The 24774-nt window shown below is 43.1% G+C and overlaps 1 protein-coding gene across 6 annotated transcripts in view; it reads right to left on the reverse strand.

Moving 5' to 3' along the window:
- RABGEF1 (RAB guanine nucleotide exchange factor 1) overlaps positions 1 to 24774 on the reverse strand; it is an 80447-nt gene that overhangs the window by 36319 nt on the left and 19354 nt on the right. For 3 of the 6 annotated variants that reach the window (XM_077996649.1, XM_028845713.2, XM_028845711.2), the window contains exons 2-3: positions 12111 to 12296; positions 8179 to 8345 (exon numbers count right to left, since the gene is read on the reverse strand). Coding sequence is in view for 4 of the 6 variants with exons in the window: in XM_028845713.2 (XP_028701546.1) it covers positions 8179 to 8345; positions 12111 to 12289 (346 nt within the window). In the remaining 2 variants the exon portion in view is untranslated. Of the gene's footprint in view, positions 1 to 8178; positions 8346 to 12110; positions 12300 to 24774 lie in introns of all 6 variants that reach the window. The other 3 variants (XM_077996648.1, XM_028845712.2, XM_028845710.2) reach the window with 1 other exon arrangement.

Consider the following 24774-nt stretch of genomic DNA (forward strand, 5'->3'; position numbering starts at 1 on the left):
TCAGGTTTACCCTACTATCTTAACAATTGGAAGGTCAGACAAATATATGAACAAAAGGTTTTCAGACACTAGATGACAGGCAAACAGCAGATTAACTCCTGAAAGAAGGAAAACAAACATAGTCTGTCCTAGAGTGTCCCAGCTCACCGCTGGGAGAGTTTTAAAGTCTTGGCACAGGGAGAGGCCACTCAAACAGAGCAGAGCTGACTTGCTGAATTGAGGAGACAGCATTTGGAGTTCTGGGAGGCCAATGTGACCAGAATTTGCAAGGCAAAATATCATGCAAATGCTATGGAGGGGAGAGGACTACACAGAAAAAGCTCCAGGTAACTGCAGAGGGTTCCCTTGAGTGTGGCTGAGTACCGCACATGCGTATGAGGAAATTACCCAAGATGAGAGAAAGAACCACCAAGTAACATGTAGAACCACAGCACAAAGGAGGGGAGGAAGAAATATAAGAATCCTGTTTCGGCCGGGCGCGGTGGCTCAAGCCTGTAATCCCAGCACTTTGGGAGGCCGAGACGGGTGGATCACGAGGTCAGGAGATTGAGACCATCCTGGTGAACATGGTGAAACCCCGTCTCTACTAAAAAATACAAAAAACTAGCCGGGCTAGGTGGCGGCGCCTGTAGTCCCAGCTACTCGGGAGGCTGAGGCAGGAGAATGGCGGGAACCCGGGAGGCAGAGCTTGCAGTGAGCTGAGATCCGGCCACTGCAACTCCAGCCCGAGAGACAGAGTGAGACTCCGTCTCAAAAAAAAAAAAAAGAATCCTGTTTAGGGAGGGGAACATCATACACTGGGGCCTGCTGGGTGGTGGGGGACAAGCGGAGGGATAACATTAGGAGAAATACCTAATGTAGGTGACAGGTTGATGGGTGCAGCAAACCACCAGGGCATGCATATACCTATGTAACAAAACTACACATTCTGCATGTGTAACCCAGAACTTAAAAGTATAATAAAAATAAATAATAAATTACATGTAAAAAATTCCATTTAAGATTCTTTTCTGTAAAGTGGTATAATACTATTGTTTTAAATTTTTTTCTTTTTTCTGTAAAGTGGTATAATATTACTTGAGGGTAGATGATAAGTTAAAGATGTATTCTGTAAACCCCAGAACAACCAGTAACAAAAACAGAACAAAGAGGTATAGCTAACAAGCTGATAGTGGAGATAAAGGTGTGGTCATAAAGAAGGCAAGAAAAGAGGAGAAAAGGAACTAAGACAAGATGAGATAAACACAAAGAGCAAGATGGCAGGGGTAAACTTTCCCTTATCGAAAATCACATTAAATGTATGTGCTATAAACAGTCTGATTAAATGTCAGAGATTATCAGATTAGATTAAAAAACAAGACCCCACTTCATGTTGTCCGTAAGAAATTAACTTTAAATATAAAGATACAAACATGTTAAAAACTAATGAAAGGAAAAGGATACTCTGAAACAATGAAAAAGAGCTTAAGTGGTTACACCAACGTTAGACAAAGTAAACTTAAGAACATGGACCATATTGGCCGGGCGCAGTGGCTCATGCCTGTAATCCCAGCACTTTGGGAGGCCAAGGCAGGCAGATCACAAGGTCAGGAGATCGAGACCATCCTGGCTAACATGGTGAAACCTCGTCTCTACTAAAAATACAAAAAATTAGCCGGGCATGGTGACGGGCGCCTTCAGTCCCAGCTACTCGGGAGGCTGAGGCAGGAGAATGGCGTGAACCCGGGAGGCGGAGCTTGCAGTGAGCTGAGATCTTGCCACTGCACTCCAGCTTCGGCAACAAAGCAAGACTCCGTCTCAAAAAAAAAAAAAAGAACATGGACCATATTACCAAGAACAAAAGGGTATCTCATCATAAAAAAGGGGTTCATTTTTCCAGAAGACACAGCAATCCTAAATATGTATATACTAATAACACTGCTTCAAAACACAAAAAACAAAATCTGACAGAACTGAAAGGAGAAACAAATTTGGACATTTCAATATTCCTCACTTAGTAATTGACAGAAAGGTGATTTTTAAAAAGTCACTAAAGACAGAAGACTTGAACAATGCAATGCTATCAACCAATTTGACCTATCTGACTCTGACAGAACACTCAACCCAATAAAAACATAATACATATTCCATCTGACAAAATAATAATGGTAGTAACTTACATATAGATAATGTCTATTAAGCACTAAGTACTTTTACAATGCTATTTTGTATAATCCTCACAAGTCTATCGGGTTATACACTTATGATATTTACAAATGAGGAAGCTGAGGCTTGAATATGTTAAGTAACTTGAGTAACGTTGCAGTCACTTATACAGTAAAGACTGGAATTTGAACCCAGCTCTGTGCGCTTAAATCCAAGGCCTGAGCTGTTGACTATGCTACAACTACCTCAGTAAGCCAAAGAGAGGACTGAAGACTCTTCAGAAGAACACCAATCCCTCTGACTTTGGAGGTCTGTAGGCCAGTCAAAGACAAGAAAACCCTACTCATTTCCTTTATTGCTTTGCTTACAATATGCTTCCCTCCCACATATACTTATCCAAAGAGACACTTCTACTTTAAAAAAAAAAAATCCCCTTTTAAAATGTAAATGAGGATTAATTCTATTAGCTAGTTATGATCATACAAGTTACTAAAATCAACACTTGGTTGTTTTTCTCTAAGCTTCCTAAAAATTAACCCCTACTAAGAGGCTAGAAGTTTGAATTAGAGAGGGGAAAGTGAGAGACGGTTCAGGTGTTCGGTACACAGGGAGGACGTGAGTTATGTCTGAATAGCCAAACAGGGATTCAATGTGTAAGGTGAAAGAAGTGAAGAAGAAGAAAATATGGAAAAGAACAATGTCACCCACATTACAGTTTATAGTTCTGGCTAGGGCTCAAATGGCAAGTGCTTGCTCTTCAACTTAAAGTCACCTTGTGTTTTTGGTTTTTTTTTTTAAATCAGGGTCTCACTTTGTCACCCAGGCTGGAGTACAGTTGCATGAACACAGCATACTGCAGCCTCAACCTCCCAGGCTCAAACGATCCTCTCACCTCAGCCTCCTAAGCAGTTGGGGCTACAGGCACTAGCCCAGCTATTTTTAAATTTTTTTTTTTTTAAGAGATGAGGATCTCACATTGTTGCTCAGGCTGCGGTGCAGTGGTACGATCTTGGCTCACTGCACTCTCCACCTCCGGGTTCAAACAATTTTCCTGCCTCAGCCTCCCAAGTAGCTGGGATTGCAGGCACACGCCACCACCCCCGGCTAATTTTTGTATTTTTAGTAGAGACAGGGTTTCACCATGTTGGCCAGGCTGGTCTCGAACTCCCGACCTTAGATGATCCACCCGCCCCGGCCTCCCAAAGTGCTGGGATTACAGGCATGAGCCCCTGCACCAGCCATATTTCTCTATTTTACTAAATTAACACAAGGATTATGATTTTTGTTCAATCAGTTTTACTTCATTTATTGTTCTTATTTATTGATTTCTTCATTTTATTTTATTTTATTTTATTTTATTTATTTATTTATTTTTTGGAGACGGAGTCTCGCTTTGTTGCCCAGGCTGGAGTGGCACGATCTCAGCTCACTGCAACCTCTACCTCCCAGGTTGAAGCGATTCTCTTTCTTGTTGTTGTTGTTGAGACGGAGTCTCACTCTGTCGCCCAGGCTGGAGTGCAGTGGCAAGATCTCAGCTCACTGCAAGCTCCACCTCCCAGGTTCACGCCATTCTCCTCCCTCAGCCTCCCGAGTAGCTGGGACTACAGTAGCCGGCCACCACGCCCGGCTAATTTTTTGTGTTTTTAGTAGAGATGGGGTTTCACCATGTTAGCCAGAATGGTCTCGATCTCCTGACCTCGTGATCCGCCTGCCTCAGCCTCGGAAAGTGCTGGGATTACAGGCGTGAGCCACCGCGCCAGGCCTCAAGCGATTCTCTTGACTTTGCATCCCAAGTAGCTGGGATTACAGGTGCTCACCTCCACACCTGCCTAATTTTGGTATTTTTAGTAGAGATGGGGTTGCGCCATGTTGGCCACGCTGGTCTCAAACTCCCGACCTTAGGTGATCTGCCCGCCTCGGACTCTCAAAGTGCTGGGATTACAGGCGTGAGCCACCGTGCCCGGCCTTATTGTCCTTATTTATTTGGACACTCAAATTATCCCAGACTTGGTCAGTGGAAATCCCTCCAAGCTGGCTTCTGGATCTTCTGAACTGTCCCCAAAATATTGAAGGGGCCTTTTTTCCCTGCCCCAGTCCCAGAATCAGTCATTTCTCCAAGAAGCCCTGGTTCACTTTAAAGAATAATAGTATTTAGAGTCTAAGGTCTGGGTGGTATTGGTATTTTTTTTTTTTTTTTGAGACAGAGTCTGGCTCTGTTGCCCAGGCTGGAGTGCAGTGGCGTGATCTCGGCTCACTGCAAGCTCCGCCTCCCGGGTTCACACCATTCTCCTGCCTCAGCCTCCCGAGTAGCCAGGACTGCAGGCGCCCGCCACCACGCCCGACTAATTTTTTGTATTTTTAGTAGAGACGGGGTTTCACCATGTTAGCCAGGATGGTCTCGATCTCCTGACCTTGTGATCCACCTGCCTCGGCCTCCCAAAGTGCTGGGATTACAGGTGTGAGCCACCGCACCCAGCCGGTATTGGTATTTTAACTCTAAAAAAGAAAAGATATGCTTTGTAGGACCACTGTCTTCAGATCCGTTCGTGAAAGAGGTACATAAGATGATACTTGGGATGACAAGATTACAGGAGTTCTGAAAGAAAAGGGCACTTTGAAATGTATAAGCAAATATCTCAGCTTGGCCAACCACTATGACTTCCTCTATACAGCTCACTCACCCTGACTGTGGAGACTAAAACACTTTAACTGAGTCTTTACAGTCAAGATATTCCATGTGCTTTCTCTGAAGGCGTATCCAACTCTACAAGAATGTGAAAATATCTTCAAATTCCTTAGAAGGTTATTTGTATTTTGTCTGCTACCAAGCTCTTATGTATGGCATAAAAACTTTCCTTTATGCTACTAACAGAAACAAATAAAATACCAAGAGCAAGGGCATCACAGACTAAAGAAGATCAAGAATACGGAATACAAAAAATCTGTTTCTAGTCTAGACCCAATACATTAAAACTGCACTCAGGCTAACCTTATCCACACACAATGGCCAAAGAAGTAATCAGTGTGAAATGCAAAATTTAACTGGCTAAGTTCTATTAAGTGGTCTGTGAAACAAAGACATAATGGAATCTTCTTTTCTAACATGAATTTTTAAAATACTTTAAGGTCTTTATCCCCAAAAGCTTTCTACAGACAAAAAGCAACTAAAGAACAAAATATCTAAAGTACAAATCTAACATTCAAAAAGATGGGGGGCGGTGGGCAGACAAGAACAAAAGTAAAAACCATTCTGCATACATATTTTTTAAAACAAAATTCACTTGGATTCTTTCTTTTTAATTAATTACTTTTTTTAATGTTGGTGTCTCACTCTGATGTCCAGGCTGGAATACAGTGGCACAATCACAGCTCACTGAAGCCACTAACTCCAGAGCTCATGTAATCCTTAGTCTTGCAAGATCGAGACCTTAGTCTTGCAAGTAGCTGGGATTATAGGTAGGTACAAGCCATGGCACCCAGCTCCAGAATTGTTTCTTTTTAAAGTACAGACTCTGTACTAAATTGTAAATCTTCTTTCCATAGTATAATGCAAACTGTACAGAGGCTTTTGGGACACAGGTTTTTAAAACCACCAAGGAGAGTCAGCGAATATAAATGATGATTATGTACTTAAGTAACAGAAATTTCATATATATATTATTTAATATATATATTAAATAACCTGAGTTTCTGAAGTATACACATTGGATAAAGGAATATAATGGAAAAATATAGACCCAGGAGTTAGGAGACCCAAGATCTCATACACAAACTCATTGTGCAACCTTGGGTAAATTAGTTAACCTTTATGGACTTTCATACTGTCACCTGCAAAATGAGGCTATTAGAGCTGATAATTTTATAAATTTTTTTTGTTGCTGTTGAGACGGAGTCTCACTCTGTCGCCCAGGCTGGAGTGCAGTGGCCGGATCTCAGCTCACTGCAAGCTCCTCCTCCCGGGTTCACGCCATTCTCCTGCCTCAGCCTCCCAAGTAGCTGGGACTACAGGCGCCCGCCACCTCGCCCGGCTAGTTTTTTGTATTTTTTTTAGTAGAGACGGAGTTTCACTGTGTTCGCCAGGATGGTCTCGATCTCCTGACCTTGTGATCCGCCCGTCTCGGCCTCCCAAAGTGCTGGGATTACAGGCTTGAGCCACTGCGCCCAGCCAATTTTATAATTTTTAAAATTATTTTATCTGCTATAAATACTTATTTCACTACATATCATCAAGAAACAGACCTTAAGCTAAATAGGAATGAGTAGTCTTAATAGTAAATGCCTTTGCGCTCCCTGCAAGATTATTCTATCAGAAGAACAACTTCCATTTTAAAATAGCTAACACTTACTGGAAATCTACTGTGTGTGTCGGGCACTGTGCTAAGCTCTTAACGCGCATTAACTCACTGAACCCTCATCACATGCCTCTGGTAGGTATTACTGTCCCTCACTGTTGACAGGACTCGGAGTCGTTAGTCCACCCAGGGTCACAAAGCTGGTAAATGACAAAGTTAGGACTCAAACCAGGGGTGATTCCAAAGTCACCTTACTAACCATCTGTCTATTCCACCTCCTAATAAATAAATCATGAGCCCAATACATTCTTATTTAATCTCTGGCAGGAACTAATTTTTTTGCTCGTTTTTCATAGAGACAAAATTGCTACAACTGGCAGCCAACCAAGAAACAACTTCAAATTCATCATATAATCCATCTTTTTTCTTTTCTTTCCTTTTTTTAGACAGGATCTTGCTCTGTCACCCAGGCTGGAGTGCAATGGCACCATTTTGGCTCACTGCAACCTCCACCTCCTGGGTTCAAATGATTCTCCTGCCTTAGCCTCCTGGCCTCAGCTGGGACTACAGGCATATGCCACTGTGCCTGGATGATTTTTCTATTTTTTGTAGAGACGGGGTTTTATGTTGCCCAGGCTGGTCTCAAAAACTCCTGAGCTCAGGAAATCCATCTGTCCTGGCCTCCCAAAGTGCTGAGATTATAGGCTTGAGCTGCCGCACCAGGCCTGGTATCCATGTCTTAAAGAGAAGCGTGTTTTTGGTTATAAGCAATATTTCCTTTTAATAAAACAAAAGGAAACAGCAAAAGTCACAAAACCTAGAAGACCGGCAAGGATCTTAAGGGGTAACACTGTCTTATTTTTCATTCCGTTGCCTCCAGGAGAGAAGACCTCATTACAATTACCCCAGGGCAGGAACCGGGGAGCAAGTGAGGGGGCTCCCAGAGAACAGGTCTTCTGACAGCATCAGTGGTGGTTCCCAGTCTCCCTCATTATTTCACGCTGACTGCATAACTCTGAGTAACAACATACATTTTCAGAGACCGAGGCCTCACAACAAAGATTCTTTCCTGCTTCATGTTGGGCCACTTCAACTGGCTAGGCTGCTCAATTGTAGAACAACTGTGACTTACGTGACAATCCTCTTGCTGGTTACATGGCATTTTAAGAAGCAGGGTGAATATGATCACCTACATACAAACCCATGCACTGGAAAATAGCTACTACGGCTCACTCTCATCCCCCCAGGAGCCCAACGTGGGCCTTTTCCTATATTTTCTCAATACACTTTCTCAAGACACAAGTTGTCTCTCAAATAAGCTCTCGAGCAGAAAATCTCTCTCAGATGACTTTCAAGCCTAGAAATCACCATTTCTGACAAGCTGTGAACAGTGAGGGTATTACACCACAGAACAAACCAGGATCCACAAATAAAGACACAAAAAAACAAAACATCCAAAGAGATAAAGTCATTTGGATGGGGATGACTTTCATAAACAAAACTACCTATTTCAATTCTCTTTATTCCTCCTATAAACAAATTTCTCTAAAACACAATGTCTTTCAACCAAAGAGAGTATTGGTTTCATATATTGTCTGACCCTCAAACCCACTTTTAGTCTCAAATCTGAGCTGATGTTCTCAAAAAGTTGACAGAAATTACAACCTGAGCCTGTGAGCATTGTGGATCTACTCTGTGTCTCACTCAGGCAGAGAAGAAAAAAAGAGTATCAGAACATTACCCTTCTTTGATCCGACCCTGGAAGACGCACTGAAGAATTTCTTCACTGTGGTAACCTTGCGGGTCTTCTCGTTGGTTTTCTTTTCTTCAAACTTGGAGAATGTGAGGGATTGGGCCCCTTGGCTGCTCTGACTGCTGGCAAAGGCCTCTTCTTCCTCCCGCTGGAGTCTGCAATTCAAGAAAGGATTAGAATGATCTAGATATTCTCCAAGGTTTCTCTTTATCTGAAGGTTATTACTCCACTAATTCAGGAGGATCTCAAGATTTTAGAACTAGAGACTAAATATACTAAATCAGCCTGAGGTCTCACATAGCTACAGGATGGACTGCTCTTCATGCACTACAGATTTCAAATGGGATCTTCTCATGCTCATTCAGCAATTGCTCTAGGGCTACATGAAAGAAATCAAGTCTACTCCTTTTCCCTAACAAGCTCAAGGCTGGAACAGAGAAAAAGGTAAGTAAACAACTGCTACATAATGGGACAGCTGCTACATTAGAGAGTAAAAATTGAGTGCTGTGAGAACACAGGAAAGAACAACTCAATCTGCTGGGGGAGTCTGTTGGGGCCTTACAACACTGATGTTTGGGCTGGGTCTTAAAGGATAAATAGGATCCTTTTTTTTGGGTTGTTTTTGAGACACAGTGTCACTCCATCGCCCAGGCTGGGGTGAGATGGTACGATCTCGGCTCATTACAACCTCTGCCTCCTGAGTTCAAGCGATTCTCACGCCTCAGCCTTCCAAGTTATTGAGACTACAGGCGCACACCACCACGCCTGACTAATAAGGCCGAATAGTATTCTAAGTGAAAGGATATTCCAAGAAGGAGGAACTACAAATGTGCAAACCTGTGGTTTGCTTCACAACAAGCTGAATGTAGCCAGAGCACTGGGTGTGTAATGAATGGTGATGCTGGATACACAGGAAGGCACCAGAGGGTAAGGAATCTTGATTGCTAAGCCCACATTCTGGATTTCATCATGTGGTGGGGAAGCAAGAAAAACTGTAAATCCGGCCGGGCGCGGTGGCTCAAGCCTGTAATCCCAGCACTTTGGGAGGCCGAGGCGGGCGGATCACGAGGTCAGGAGATCGAGACCACAGTGAAACCCCGTCTCTACTAAAAATACAAAAAATTAGCCAGGCGCGGTGGCGGGCGCCTGTAGTCCCAGCTACTCAGGAGGCTGAGGCAGGAGAATGGCGGGAACCCGGGAGGCGGAGCTTGCAGTGAGCCAAGATCGCGCCACTGCACTCCAGCCTGGGCAACAGCGTGAGACTCCGTCTCAAAAAAAAAAAAAAAAAGAAAGAAAAACTGTAAATCCAAGAAGTTATCGTTGTCAGATCTGTGCTTTAGAAAGATCATGCAGGTAGCTGTGTGAACAACTTGAAGGGTAGAGAAACTAGAGACAGGGACAAGAAGTAAGAGTATATTACAAAGGTTTAAGTAAAAGAAAATAAGTACCTGGAAAATAGGAGTAGAAAAGGTAAAATTCAAAAGACTTTTCTGAATTGGAAGAAACAAAACTTGGTCGGCCGGGCGCGGTGGCTCAAGCCTGTAATCCCAGCACTTTGGGAGGCCGAGACGGGCGGATCACGAGGTCAGGAGATCGAGACCATCCTGGGTAACACAGTGAAACCCCGTCTCTACTAAAAATACAAAAACTTAGCCGGGCGAGGTGGCAGGCGCCTGTAGTCCCAGCTACTCGGGAGGCTGAGGCAGGAGAATGGCGTGAACCCGGGAGGCGGAGCTTGCAGTGAGCTGAGATCCGGCCACTGCACTCCAGCCTGGGTGACAGAGCGAGACTCCGTCTCAAAAAAAAAAAAAAAAGAAACAAAACTTGGTCAAGTTGTAGGTAGCAAGGGAGATGAAGGAGAAATTAAGAATGAAACCAAGATTTTTTAGCTAACTTGGTAAATAGTGATGCCATTAATTGAATCAGAAGGGTTAGGAGGAAAATGTTCAGAATGCGGAGAAAAATAAATAAAAGCAATAAATTTGGCTTTGGATTAGCTGCATGTGAACCACCTGTATTAATTCCCAAACACAGGTCAGGTGCGGTAGCTCACGCCTGTAATCCCAGCGCGGGGAGGCTAAGGTGGCCAGATCACTTGAGCTCAGGAGTTTGAGACTAGCCTGGGCAACATGGTGAAACCCTGTCTGTACATAAAATATAAAAATTAGCTGGGTGTGGTGGCATACTTCTGTAGTCCTAGCTACTTGGGAGGCTGAAGCAGGAGGATCACTTGAGCCCAGGAAGCTGAGGTTGCAGTGAGTCAAGACTACACCACTGCACTCCAGCCAGGGTGACAGAGCAAGACCCTGTCTCAAAACAAATAAACAAACAAACAAACAAAAACAACACAAGCACTATCTAAAAGACAATGATTTTCCAAGTGTGATTCCCCAGACAGCAGCAGCAGCATCATTAGGCAACTTGTTAGAAATGGAAATTATCTGGTCTTACTCCCAAGCTACTAAAATCAGAGACTCTGAGGGTAAGGTCCAGCAGTCACTGCTTTTACAAACTTTCCAAGTGATTTAGCAGGGTTACACTTAAAAGCAGTAAGAAATAGAACAAAAGTCACAGGTGGAGGTGCTAAGCCTGAGGATGGAATCAGGACACCTCTTTCTTTGGGACAGACAAGAAGTTAATATAAAGGTATTAGTACATTTTTATGTGGCGAGGGGATGAAGCTGACGGAGTTTGTGCCTAGTGGCCTCTACTCTGTTTTTGAAACAGGATCTGCTACTGATAGCATCAGGCATGCAGGGGAAACCTTGAGGAGATCATTCATGTTCTGGGCTAAAATTTTCTCTCTTTGATTGACCACAGTCACTGAAAGCAACGTGTGATTTCTAATTCTCTGCGTTCACCACAGATGTCAGCAAAGTAGTCACTCAACAAATATTGGCTGACTGGATGAAAAAACAAAAAACTAGCTAGAGGAGTTGGAAGAATTCCATTTGACTCTCTTCTGTTGAAGCAGTTTTAGAATTTCTAGAATGCTCTGGCAAAGAGCATTTTATTAGTTACTATGCTCACTAGCCTTCCCATCATTTATTTATTTATTTATTTATTTATTTATTTATTTTTTGAGGCAGAGTCTCACTCTGTCTCCCAGGCTGGAGTGCAGTGGCACAATCTCAGTTCACTGCAACCTCCAACACCTGGGTTCAAGCAATTCTCCTGCCTCAGCCTCCTGAGTAGCTGGGATAACAAATGTGCACCACCACACCCAACTAACTTTTTAAATATTTTTAGTAGAGACTAGGTTTCACCATGTAGGTCAGGCTGGTCTCGAACTCCTAACCTCAGGTGATCCTCCTGCCTCAGCCTCCCAAAGTGCTAGGATTAGAGGCGTGAGTCACTGCGCCCGGCCCATCGTTTAATTTTTAATTTTTAACATCATTATTTTTCTGGATAATATCAACTGCATTTGACCTAATTTTTAAAGAAAAGTTAAATTTCTACAATGCAATGACTATATACAAGTCAACAGATTTCTACTACTGTGTTTTATCACTGAGCTAGATGCAATGCTGAATATATTAAAAGAATGAGGGAAATAATGCTTGATGAGTGCCATTTGCAAGCCCTGCACTGGGTACATATTTATTAGCTCATTTAATCTTCACTAGGAAATATGTCTATCTCCATTCTTCCACTCCAAGGAGCTTATTATCTAAATTTGGGAACTAAAACTAACACAACCCAAAGAAAATAATCAGAAGTTAAGACAAACACAAAATGAAGAAACTACTGAAAGCTGTTCATTAAAAGTTAACTGAGAAGAGGGCAAAACATCCTTTTCCTTAATATTAAACTGACGTGCTGATAGCTTAAAGCAGAAGTGAAAAAATGTATTTGGAAGGTGACAGAACTACGTATCCAGTCGCGTCACTGTTCAATCACCCCTAGTTAAGTCCTTTTACCGCTCCGCCAGCTCCCAGTCCTCCTGAATCTGCTTCTGCCTGGCCTTGTGGTACTCTTCCCTCCAGCACTTGGAGCAGAAACCCTGCCAGGCTGGGTTGCCGTAGTAACCACATCCTTTCTTGCACAGGAGGTCCGACTGATCCACATGAATTCCTCGGCGTTCAGACTTCAGGCTCATCTTCTTCCTGCTAACCAATGAACAAACAAGAAAGTGCTGTTGAAAATGGATTATCATTCTACTAACTAAAATCTTACCAATTATGAACAAAAAGTGAGTCATTCCATTATCTTCAAGCTGTAAGAGAGGGAAGGAGGAAATGAAGGAGGGAGGGAGGGAGGGGAGGAAGAAAGAAAAAAGAAATATTAAATATAGTAAATTTCATGACACAGCCATATGAAAGAAAGACTTATTACCCACCCAAAATACCAAAAAAAAAAAAAAAAAAATTAAGAAAGGGCTAACATTAGATTAAAGACCTAAATGTAAAGGCTGGAAACTAGAAAACTCCTAGAAGAAAACTTAGGGGAAAAGCTTCCCGACACTGGATTTTGCAACGACTTCTAGGATATGACACCAAAACCACAGGCAACAAAAGCAAAGTCAGACAAATACATTCCATCAAACTTGAAAATGTCTGCACAGGCTGGACGAGCTGGCTCACGCCCGTAATCCCAGCCCTTTGGGAGGCCGAGGGGGGCTGATAATAAGGTCAGGAGATCGAGACCATCCTGGCTAACATGGTGAAACCCCGTCTCTACTAAAAATACAAAAAAATTAGCCGGGCGTTGGCGGTGGCTCATGCCTGTAATCCCAGCACTCTGGGAGGCCGAGGCAGGCAGATTATGAGGTCAGGAGTTGGAGACCATCCTGGCTAACATGGTAAAACCCCGTCTCTACTAAAAATACAAAAAAATTAGCCGGGCGTGGTGGCGGGTGCCTGTAGTCCCAGCTACTCGGCAGGCTGAGGCAGAAGAATGGTGTGAACCCAGGAGGCGGAGCTTGCAGTGAGCCATTCTGTGAACAACACACAGAATGAGAGAACATATCTGCAAACCACATATCTAATAAGGGGTTAATATCCAGAATATAAAGGAACTCTGACCACTCAATAACAAAAAAACCAAGATAATCTGGTTAACAAATGGGAAAAGGACTTCAATAGACAATTCTCCAAAGATATACCAACAGCCAACAAACAAGTGAAAAAATGCTCAGCATCACTAATCATCACAGAAATGCAAATCAAAACCACAATGAGATATCATTTCATACCCATTAGGATGCCTACTGTAAAAAAACAAACCCAGGATGCGCACAGTGGCTCATACCACTTTGGGAGGCCAAGGTGGGAGGATCACTTGAGGCTAGGAGTTCAGGACCAGCCTTGGCAACACAGCAAGACCCCATCTCATCTCTACCAAAAAATGCAAAAACGAGCTGGGTGTGATGGTGTACGCCTATAGTCCCAGCTACTCGGGAGGCTGAGATAGGAGGACTGCCTCAGCCCAGGAGTTGGAGGCTGCAATGAGCCATGATTACACCACTTCACTCCAGCCTGGGTGACAGAGCGAGGCCTTGTCTAGAAAGAAGAGGAGAGAAAAAAAATTGAAATAATATCATAATTTCCAAAGTCAGTTTTCTTTTCTACTGTGTAATATTTAAACTCATTTGTTCATAGTCTCACAGCTGTATGGTAAATTGCTATGCAACAATTTCCTTTCAAACTGAAACCACATGGTCTTCATTCTTCTCCACAATAACAAACTGCCAAACAAGCACAGAAAAAAAGCAGCACTCCTCACCATTCATTCAAGAGACACACATGTGCAGATAAAATTAAGCCCTATATTTTGGGGATCTTATTAATTTAACTCAAACATTTACTAAGTGCCAACTGTGTGCAGAGAATTGAGATAGATGGCACTGGTGATGCAACTGATAGAATACGTCCCTTGCCCTCATGAAGCTCATAACCAAAAGTACAGGCAGACTGAAAAATGCAGAAAAAGAGGGTGTTAGGAAACTGTTGGGGAGCAACAGACATAGGACTTCTGACATAGGGAGTACAGAGACCACTTGGGGATCCTGGTGACAGACCTTAAAGAGCCTTGTGTTGAAAGGGTCTTGGAAAGATGACAGAAAGAGGAAGGACATTCTGGACAGGAAGGATGCCTTTCACAAAAAGCTCAGAAGCAGGAAGGCAAATTTAAAATATGAATGATTTGTATAGACAGAAGGTAAACTAAACAAGTTAGGTGGGAAGTCAAATCATGATGGCTTTTTAAAACTCTAAGCTACAGAGTCTGGACTGAAAGTCAACACTGAAAGCTCCTGAAAAGGGGAAAGCATGGTAAGATCTCTATCTTAAGACATAAAACTTGAGATGTAGAGTTCTGTCTTCTAGCATGACCAAGTGAGAAGGAAAATAAATCCCCTCCTGCAAAAGCAACTGTAAAGATGGACAAAACTTCCACTTTCTGCGATGTATCTACGTCCAGATCAAGGAATGAACTCAAATTTCAAGCCCTCCCCTCTAACTTCGCTCTTATTTTTGCAGGTTTCTCCTGTGTCTCCTCTGTGCATGCACAGGCTCTGCTGATCAGAGTGGAAGCCTAACTAAAAACTGAGATGTTTGGGTGCAATCTCAATCTTTGTCTGAACCAACAACAATCTTTGGCTGAATATTAAGGTGTGCAGACACGGGGGTGACAGCTAGAAGGAAGTCAGGCATAAATGAAAACAAGGAAGAAAAATTGAGCACAGCGACTGCAGTTGCTGGGGAGAGAGGCCTCACAGATTTCACCCAGCTATCAAACCTGGTCAGTATGCACTGTGCACTACTTTTGAGGATTCTGAAAAGCAAAATGGAGAAGTGGGGAAGACCAGAATTGGAAGTACTACCGAGCCGTCTAAGAGATTACCTCCTTCTCCCATCCAATACCACCAGCCAACCTGGAAATGGGCCCCACAGCACACAGAAAGCTCCTCTAGATCGGGCTCTAGGCATGTGAAAGGGAACTCATAACAGCCAGAGAGAATATGGGGATCTCTCCACTTACCATCCCCACTTTCTCTTGAGCCACAGTGCCCAGCAATCGTGTGCTTTGTTTGCAGCTATGGCTGAAATGAGAGAGTACAGCAGCCAAACTCTGAGGCAGGAGAACTATCGATTTTTCCCAATCTCTATCCTTGGTCTCAAACGTATAGGCAGTGGTGGAAGGACATGACAGAGTGGGATAACTAAATCCACAGTTTTCTGGACAAAGAAAGGAAATATGAGCTCCTGGGGAACAAAAAGTATGGGAAAAACTGCTGAGGAGAACTCAAGAAAGCAATTTCTAGGCTTACCCTTAGGCTGCATATGCATGGATCTGATGCTATTCAGTACCAAAGGTTTCTAAATTGGGACTAACAGAGAGACCACTATGCAAATCTCAGATCAGCACATGCATGAAACAGATGGAAACAGCACTACAAAACTCTGAACAATGAACTGACATTAAAGCCACAGCCCACAGAATCTGCATCCCAAACTTGGCAACAAAACATTTTGCTCTGGGAATAACTGTTTTTTGTTTTTTGTTTTGTTTTGTTTTGTTTTGTTTAGTAGAGACGGGGTTTCACCATGTTAGCCAGGATGGTCTCGATCTCCTGACCTCGTGATCCGCCCGTCTCGGCCTCCCAAAGTGCTGGGATTACAGGCTTGAGCCACCGCGCCCGGCCAGAATAACTGTTTAGAAAATAAAAAGACAAGCTACAAGTACAGGAATGGGAGAACATACTTGCAGCAAATCACCAATTTGGCAAAGAACTTACATACCCAGAATGTATAAAGAACTCTCAAAACTCAGTTGTCAGAAAACAAAACACCCAACTTAAAAATGAGCAAAAAACCTCAACAGACACTTTACCAAAGAAGACAGACACACTGGTGTCGCACATTTCCGTGAGAGGCCTTTGCTACATACTGTCCAGTCAACAATGTTTGTATATTGAACATCCTTACAAGAGAAAGATGACAGTTCCTTCCACAGCAGAAGACAATTTGTTAACTGTCCAGTACAGTAAATATAATGTCTCCCTTCACATCAAAGGTTTGAAACGTTTGTTTGCCATCCCTTATGGAGAGCTGAGTTCCCTGAGCTTGGATTTCCTACTTGTGTCATTGCCCACAGGGAACTTACAGGACAAAGGTAGTCAGTACATGTGGACATGAAGCTGGTTCTGCTGATGTCCTGTGACCTGTGTCCTCCTCTTTTGCCTCCAACCAAGAAGTTTCTCGTCTAGGGACAATATCCATGCAACTATGGAGACTAACTTGCTACTTTTAAGTAGGGAGGATTTAAAACTCAGGTCCCTTGCAGTTACTGATGTGGTGGCAAAGCAGCACATGAATAGTTGTTCAACATTGTTCAGTCATTAGAGAAATGCAAACTAAAACCACCATGAGATATCACTCAAATCTATTAGAATGGTTAAAATAAAAAATACTGACAGAGCCTGGGCAACATGGCAAAATCCACTCTCTACCAAAAAATACAAAAAAAAAAAAAAAAAAAAAAATTAGGCAGGGATGGTGGTGCATGGATATGGTTCCAGCTACTCAGTAGGCTGAGGTGGGAGGATCACTTGAGCCCAGGAGGTGGAAGCTGCAGCAAGCCAGTATCATCACACCACTGCACTTCAGCCTGGGTGACAGATGAGACCCCACCTCAGAAAAAAAATAAATACTGACAATACCAAGTGGTGGCAGGGATGCAGAGTAACTACAACCCTCACACATTCCTAGTGGAATGCAAAATAGTACAGACACTAGAGAAAACACTTTTATAGTTTCTCAAAAATGTATACATACAATGACCATCCAACCATACAATCCCTCTCCTGGGTATTTCCTCTAGAGAAATAAAAACTGCTATTTGCAAAATTCTATATACAAACAGTTATAGTAGCATTATCTGTGATGACAAAAAAATGACAACTAAAATATCCTTCAATGGGAGAATGAATAAACAAACTATGGTACATCCACACAACAGAATGCTACTCAGGAAAACAACAGGTATCAGTACACCCAACAACTTCAATGAATCTCAAAGGCTTTATGCTGACAGAAGCCAGCATCTTAGTTCCTTCTGGCTGCAGGAACAAAATACCATAAACTGGGTAGGTCACAAAAAACAGAAATTTATTTCTCACAGTTCAGGAAGCTGGCAAGTTCAAGATCAAGAAGTCAACAGATGTTGGTGTCTGGTGGTTCAATGAAGGTACCTTCTCCCTGTGTCCTCACATGGTGGGAGCGGAAGACAGGCTAGGCTCTCTGTAGTCTCTTATAAGGGCACTTATAAGCCCCAGTCATGGGGGCTCCACTTTCATGAACTACTCACCTCCCAAAGGCTCCACCTCCTAGTAGCATCACCTTGTGGTTTAGAATTTCAACATATGGATTTGGGGGACACACAAAGATTCAGACCATAGCAGCCATCTTAAAACTTAACACACTGTATAATTCCATTTAGGAACCAGGGGTAGGAAAGGATGTGACTATAAAGGATGAGCACAAGAAAGTTTTTAGGTGATGAAACTTCTGTATTCTGATTGTGGAGGTGCTTATATAAATCTATTAAAATTTAAAAATTCCCAGAACATTATACTCCTCCCAAATCAATTTTACTCTATGATAAAAAAACAACCACCACCACCACCACCACCTCGGCTGGGCACCGTGGCTCACGCCTATAATCTCAGCACTTTGGGAGGCCGAGGCGGGTGGATCACCTGAGGGCAGGAGTTTGAGACCAGCCTGGCCAACATGACAAAGCCATGGCAAAGTCTCTATTAAATATACAAAAATTAGCTGGAAATGGTGGCAGACGCCTGTAATCCCAGCTACTCAGGAGGCTGAGACACAAGAATCATGTGAACCTGGGAGACGGAGGTTGCAGTGAGCCAAGATCACGCCATTGTACTCCAGCCTGGGCAACAGAGGGAGACGCTGTCTAAAAAAACAAACAAACAAACAAAAACTTGAGAGGCAATTTCTAGGTTAGATTAGGTAGAAGTACAGAACAGGAGAAACAGCTACTGACCAAGAGACAACTACAATTAGAGGACTAGAGGTAACACAGTGGGTAGCCAGGCGTGGTAGCGCTTGCCTGTAATCCCAGGTACTCAGGAGGCCGAGGCACGAGAATCGCTTGGACCTGGGAGGCAGAGGCTGCAGTAAGCCGAGATCGCACCAGGGCACTCCAGCCTGGGCAACAGAGTGAAACCCTGTCTCAAAAATAAATAAATAAATAAATAATAAGAGGTAACACAGTGGGAATGGAAAGAAGACAATGGTAATCTACCTTAGAGGTCAGATCTGTAAGAGTTATTTAATGCGAATTGGCAGGGAGAGGGAAATCTAATTAGAAAGAACTCTAAGTTTACTGTTTACTTCCTCTGCAAGGTTAAAGCCCTCCAAGGTCAGGATTTAGATCTAAGACATCAGCCATTTATAAATAGTAGATAAGGCTGAGGGAGAAAAGAAGAAAATAAGAAGTAGAAAAAAAGAAAAGAATAGAGGCCTAGAATGTTTTTAAAGACCATCTACTACGTCCTATGGTAAGAGATAAAGATACTAACATTAAGAAATCATGACTTATTCCATCAAAAAGGTGGTAAGTGGCAGAGACATCACTAAGCATTAAGCTTCCTTTTTTTTTTTTTTTTCAGAAGAGGGTCTGTCATTCAGGCTGGAGTGCAGTGGCGTGATCACAGCTCACTGCAGCCTTGACTTCCCGAGCTCAAGCAATACTCCCACCACGCCTGGCTAACTGTTGTATTTTTTTGTAGAGACGATGTTTTGCAACGTTACCCAGGTGGTCTTGAACTCCTGGGCTGAAGTAAGCCTACACTTAGTATGCCAAGTTCTGGGTTTCAAATTATTTTGAAAGTCTAAGTTAATCTTGCCATTATCATCCTGATGTTCCTTTTCTTCCCTTCCAAGAGAAATAGGAAAAAGGAAATATCTATTTTTTTGCACAGATCAATTAAGTGTTTTAAATTTTGTGCTATAAGTATGATGTTGTACTATATGTATGAAGTACACTATACGTATGAAGTATACTATATGTATGATGTTACTAAAATGAACATAGTTTGTGGAGTCCGCCTAGCACATAACCTCCCGTGTTATCAGGAAACTGTCCTCTCAATCCGCAAAGATAAGCTGGCAGCAGCTATGTTTGTATAAGGTGAATGGTCCCCCAATTCAGGGTCACAGCTGATTCTCTCCAACTGTGTTAGAGTCTTTTGCTTGGAGTTTTGGAAATGGGACTAAGTCGGGGCTGTTCTCTTGAATGATGGAACTGTGTAACATGATCATCTTCCATCAAGTGGTCTGAGTATCAGGATAGTCTACACAGTGAAATAGACATACCCGAAGAAGCAGAGAAAAGTAGAAGGCCCTGTAGGTCCTGAGTGATCACAGACATTAGTCGTATGTGCACTCGAACCCCAGCTCTGCCACGTACTGGAAATGTGATTTTAGGCAAACTATAATTATTCTGAAACTCCCTTTCCGATGTCCCTCTCCAACCTCTCTGCTCCTATCATTCTCCACCTTTTCACCAAACTAAGCCTCACAGGACCTGTGTACCCATGACCTTCACTCTCTGGTGCTACACCTGTGATTAAGTCACCTTACACTGCAAAAAGACTTTGCAGATATAATTAAGTTGACTAATCATGGAAATAAGGAGATTATCCTGGATTATCTAGATGGGCCCAATGAAAGCACACGAACCCTAAAATGCAGAAGAGAACAAGGACCCAGAATGGCCAAAACAATACTGAAAAAGAATGTAAGAAAACTTACATTTCCTGATTTCAAACCTTACTACAAAGCCATGGGAATTACTACAGTGTGGTACTGGCACAAGGACAGTCATAGAAATCAACAGAATAAATTGAGATTTCAGAAATAAACCCACACGTCTTCTGTCAACTGATTTTCCACAAAAGTACCAAGACTATTCAATGGAGGAAAAAAGAGTCTTTTCACCAAATTGTGCTGGGAAAACTGGACAGCCACATGCAAAAGAACGATGTTAGATGTTAGATGCTTATTTCATACCACATACAAAAATTAACTCAGAATCAATCAAAGACTTAAATGTAAAAGCTAAAACTAAAGCTCTCAGAAGAAAATACAGAGGTAAAATTTTCATGATATTGGATTTGACAAAGGATGTTTAGATATGGCACCAAAAGCAGGAGCAACAAAAGACAGATAAATTGTACTCCAACAAAATTTTAATGTTTGTGCTTCAGAGGACCTTATCAAATGAAAATAGAACCCACAGAATGAGAGAAAACATTTGCAAGTCATTTATGTAATAAGGAACTTCCATCCAGAATATATAAAAAATTCTTATAACTCAATAATAAAAACTAAGTAACAATTTTTTCAACGGGTAAAAGATCTGAATGGACATTTCTCCAGAAAGACAGTCAGTCATGAGTATGTGAAAAGATGTTCCACATCATCTGTCATCAAGGAAATGCAAAACGAAACCAAAATGAGATGCCACTTCACATCCAGTAGGATGACTAGAACCAAAAAGTCAGAAATAACAAGTGTTGCCAAGGATGTGGGGAAACTGGAACCCTCATACACTGTTTGTAGGAATGTGAAATGGTACAGCCATTGTGGAGAAGCCCTGCAGTTTCTCAAATGATTAAACAATATTACCATAGAAACCAGCAATTTCACTCCTAGACTAAGAGAAACAAAAACATATGTTCACAGAGAAACTTGTACATGAACGTTTGTATCAGCATCATCCATAATAATCCAAGAGCAGAAACAACCCAAATGTACATCAAGTGATGAATTAATAAACAAAATGTGGTATATCCATAAAATGGAGTATTATTTGGTCATAAAAAGGAATGAAGTACTGATATATGCTACAACATGGTGAACCCTGAAAACATGCTAAGTGAGAGATGCCAGTTATAAAACACCACACATTATACGATTCCATTCATCCGAACATCCATACCAGGGAAATCTAGAGAGACAGAAAATAGACTGGTGGTCACTTAGTACTGAGAGGGAACAGGATGGAAATAAAGGGGATAGAGAAAGGGCATGAGTTTCTTTGTGAGATGATGAAAATATTCTAAATTTGGCTGTGGTAATGGTTGTAATTGTGCACTTGAAAAGGGAGAATTGTATGGTATGTGAATTATACCTCAATAAAGCTGTCTTTTTCAAAAACAGAAGAGACAAAATGTGCAGTTAGGGAGAGTCAAATCACTATTGATGGTTTTGAAGCTGGAGGAGACTAAAAGCCAAGAAATTTGAGTGGCTTCTAGAGGCCGAGAATGACTTCTGGCTGACAGCCAGCAAAGAAATAAGGACCTCACACCTTCACCACATGAAAATGAATTCTGCCAACATGAGTGTGTGTGGAAGGAGACTCTCCCTATCACCTCCAAATAAAAACCCAGGATGAGCGATGCTTAATTCTGACCTCCTGAGGTCCTCAGCAGAATACCCAGTGGAGCCTGCTTGAACCTCTAATCTACAGAACTTTGAGATAATAAATGAGTACTGTGGACACGGGCAATGACTCACGCCTCTACTCCCAGCACTTAGGAAGGCTGAAGTAGGACAACTGGTTGAGAATGGGAATTTGAGGCTGCAGCGAGCTATGATGGCACCACTGAACTCCAGCATGGGCAACAGAGACCTTCTCTTTTAAAAAAATAAAAACAAAAAATAAATGAGTGTTTCAAACTGCTATCCTTTCCACTTCCCCCTTTGTTGGGAGAGGCTTTGCAAGCGCTGTTCCAATGTCAGGAATGCTGTGGCCCTTGCTGTCCAGGAGGTGGTTTCTTTCTCATCGTTTAGGTTTAAGCTTTCACATCAGACTGTGAGAAGCCTTCCCCAGCCTCTGTGAAATACTACCCACCCAACCTACCCCACCCTCACCTCTGTCGTGGACCCAATGCCATTTCTCCACATCCTATTTCTTACTATTCTTGGGGCAGGCGGAGGGGCGCAAGGTGGGTTAGAGGCAGGTCTTACCACGTAGCCCAGGCTTGAACAGATGTGACCTACCATGCCCAGCCTTCATGTCCTATTCCTTTTTCTTTTTATTTTTGGTTTCTTTTCCTTGAGACTGGGTGTCACCTTGTCACCTAGGCTAGAGTGCAGTGGTGCAATCATGACTCACTACACTCGACCTCCCCAGGCTCAAGCGATCCTCTTGCCTCAGCCTCTTGAGTAGCTGGGACCACAGGCATGTGGCACCACACCTGGCTAAGTTTTGTATTTCTTGTAGAGACAGGGTTTTGTCATATTGACCAGGCTGATCTCGAATTCCTGGCCTCAAGTGATCCACCCAACTTGGCCTCCCAAAGTGCTGGGATTATGGGCGTGAGCCACTGCACCCAGCCTCCATGTCCTATTTCTAATAAGTATTTTTTATTTACTTCTTTACCTGTTGATCTGTCTCCCTCACTGCCAGAATGCAATTTGCTGAGGACAGAGACCTTATTTTCCTTCTCCACTGTTACACTTCTATTGACTCAAATAGTACCAGTGTGATGTTATATATTGGTTTTCATCCACGGTCCCTGGCTGGTAACTACCATAGTCCTCCTCCTAGGTTTTGTTTTGTTTTGAGACAGGATCTCGCTCTGTTGCCCAAGCTGGAGTACAGTGGTGAAGTCTCAGCTCACTGCAACCTCCGCCACCTCCCAGGTTCAAGCAATTCTGCCTCAGCCTCCTGAGTAACTGGTACTACAGGTGCCTGCCACCATGCCCATGGTGTATTTTAGGTAGAGACGGGGTTTCACCATGTTGGCCAGGCTGGTCTCGAACTCCTGACATCAAGTGATCTGCCCACCTCAGATTCCCAAAGTGCTGGGATTACAGGCATGAGCCACCATGGCCAGCCCCAGGCTTTTGTGTTATAAGGCTGGGTGTGTTAGGCCTCATGGGCAGCCTCTCTGACTTTTCTCTACCCTCCTTTTACCTGCCCCAAGGCAGGACTCTACTCTGGATTGGTCTTAAACCGTCCCCAGAGAGGGTCCAGCTCTATACTCTGAGGGACGAATGCTGATGTCAGGAAGCCTCCACAAAAACCCAAGAGAACTGGGCCCAGGAAGCTTTCAGGTAGCTGAACACAGTGGAGGTTCCTGGAGGGCTTACACCCAGGGAGGGCCTGGAAGTTCCGCACCTTTCCCTAGTCCTCGCCCCCAGCATCTCCTTCACCTGGATCCTTTCCAATATCCGTTGTAATAAACCGGTAAACATAAGCATCTCCCTGAGTTCTGCAAATCACCTCGGCAAATTAATCGAACCTAAAAAGGGAGCCATGGGAACCCGAACTTGGAGCTGGTCAGTTAGAAGTTCTGGAGGCCCGGAGTTGCAACCGATGGGGGTTAGGAGGGGCAGTCATGGAGACTGAGTCCTCACCCTGGGCAATCTGACACTATCTCCTGGTAGATAGTGCAGGAAGTGAACTAGAAGACACCCAGTCGGTGTGGTGTGTAGGGGAAGAATCCGCACACATATGGTCATGGAAGTCTTCTGTGTTGATGACTGCTTGGCATGAGCAGAGGAAAAACACAGTTTGAGGAGGTTTTTCCCTGCACAACTGGGCATATCATAGGTTCTCAAATCTTTGTTGAAAGAACAATAACTGAATGAATAAGGTTATTGTAGAGACCACAGAATAACATGGCTATAAAGCAATGATACATACTAAATGCTTAATAAATACAAAAATCCCTTCCCCGGGGCCAGGTGCAATGGTTCATGCCTATAACCCCAGCACTTTAGGAGGCGAAGGTGGGAGGATGGCTTGAGGTCAAGCATTCAAGACCAGCCTGGGCAACACAGCAGACCCTGTCTCTCTATTAATTAAAAATGTTCAAAAATCTCTTCCCCTCATGAGTGATTAGCCATTATGTTAAAATTATACATGCTGGCTGGACATGGTGGCTCACATCTGTAATCCCAGCACTTGGGGAGGCTGAGGCAGGCAGATCACACGGTCAAGAGTTTGAGACCAGGCTGGCCAACAGAGTGAAACTCCGTCCTATTAAAAATACAAAAGTTAGCCGGGCGTGGTGGCATGCGCCTGTAGTCCCAGTTACTCAGGAGGCTGAGGCAGGAGAATCACTTGAACCTAGGAGGCAGAGGTTGTGGTGAGCTGAGGTCGTGCCACTGCACTCCAGTCTGGGCAACAGAGTGAGACTCTGTCTTAAAAAAAAAAAAAAAAAATTATACATGCTAATCAACTTTACAAGGGATTAACACATGTAAACCATTAACACATGTAAAAACCTGGAGGCTCAAGGGCAACATGTTGAGTTTTTGAAAAACTCCATCTTAAAAGTTCACACACTCTAGGATTCATACAACCTTTCCAAATGACAAAACTACAGATATGGAGAACAAATTAGTGCTTTTTCCAGGTTAAGAGTGGTGAAAGCAAGGGAGAGGAGGGGAAGGAAAATGGTATAAACAGTTAACCCAGCAAGCCTGACTTGCTCAAATGATGCACATTCTCAGACGGGCCTGCAGGTGAGACTGGCCCTTGGTCAGCTCCTAGAAACTGAGGTCTTTTACTAGCCCTATGCCCTAAGTGATAAGGGTG

Source organism: Macaca mulatta, chromosome 3, assembly GCF_049350105.2.
Source record: "Macaca mulatta isolate MMU2019108-1 chromosome 3, T2T-MMU8v2.0, whole genome shotgun sequence".
Lineage (NCBI taxonomy): Eukaryota > Metazoa > Chordata > Mammalia > Primates > Cercopithecidae > Macaca > Macaca mulatta.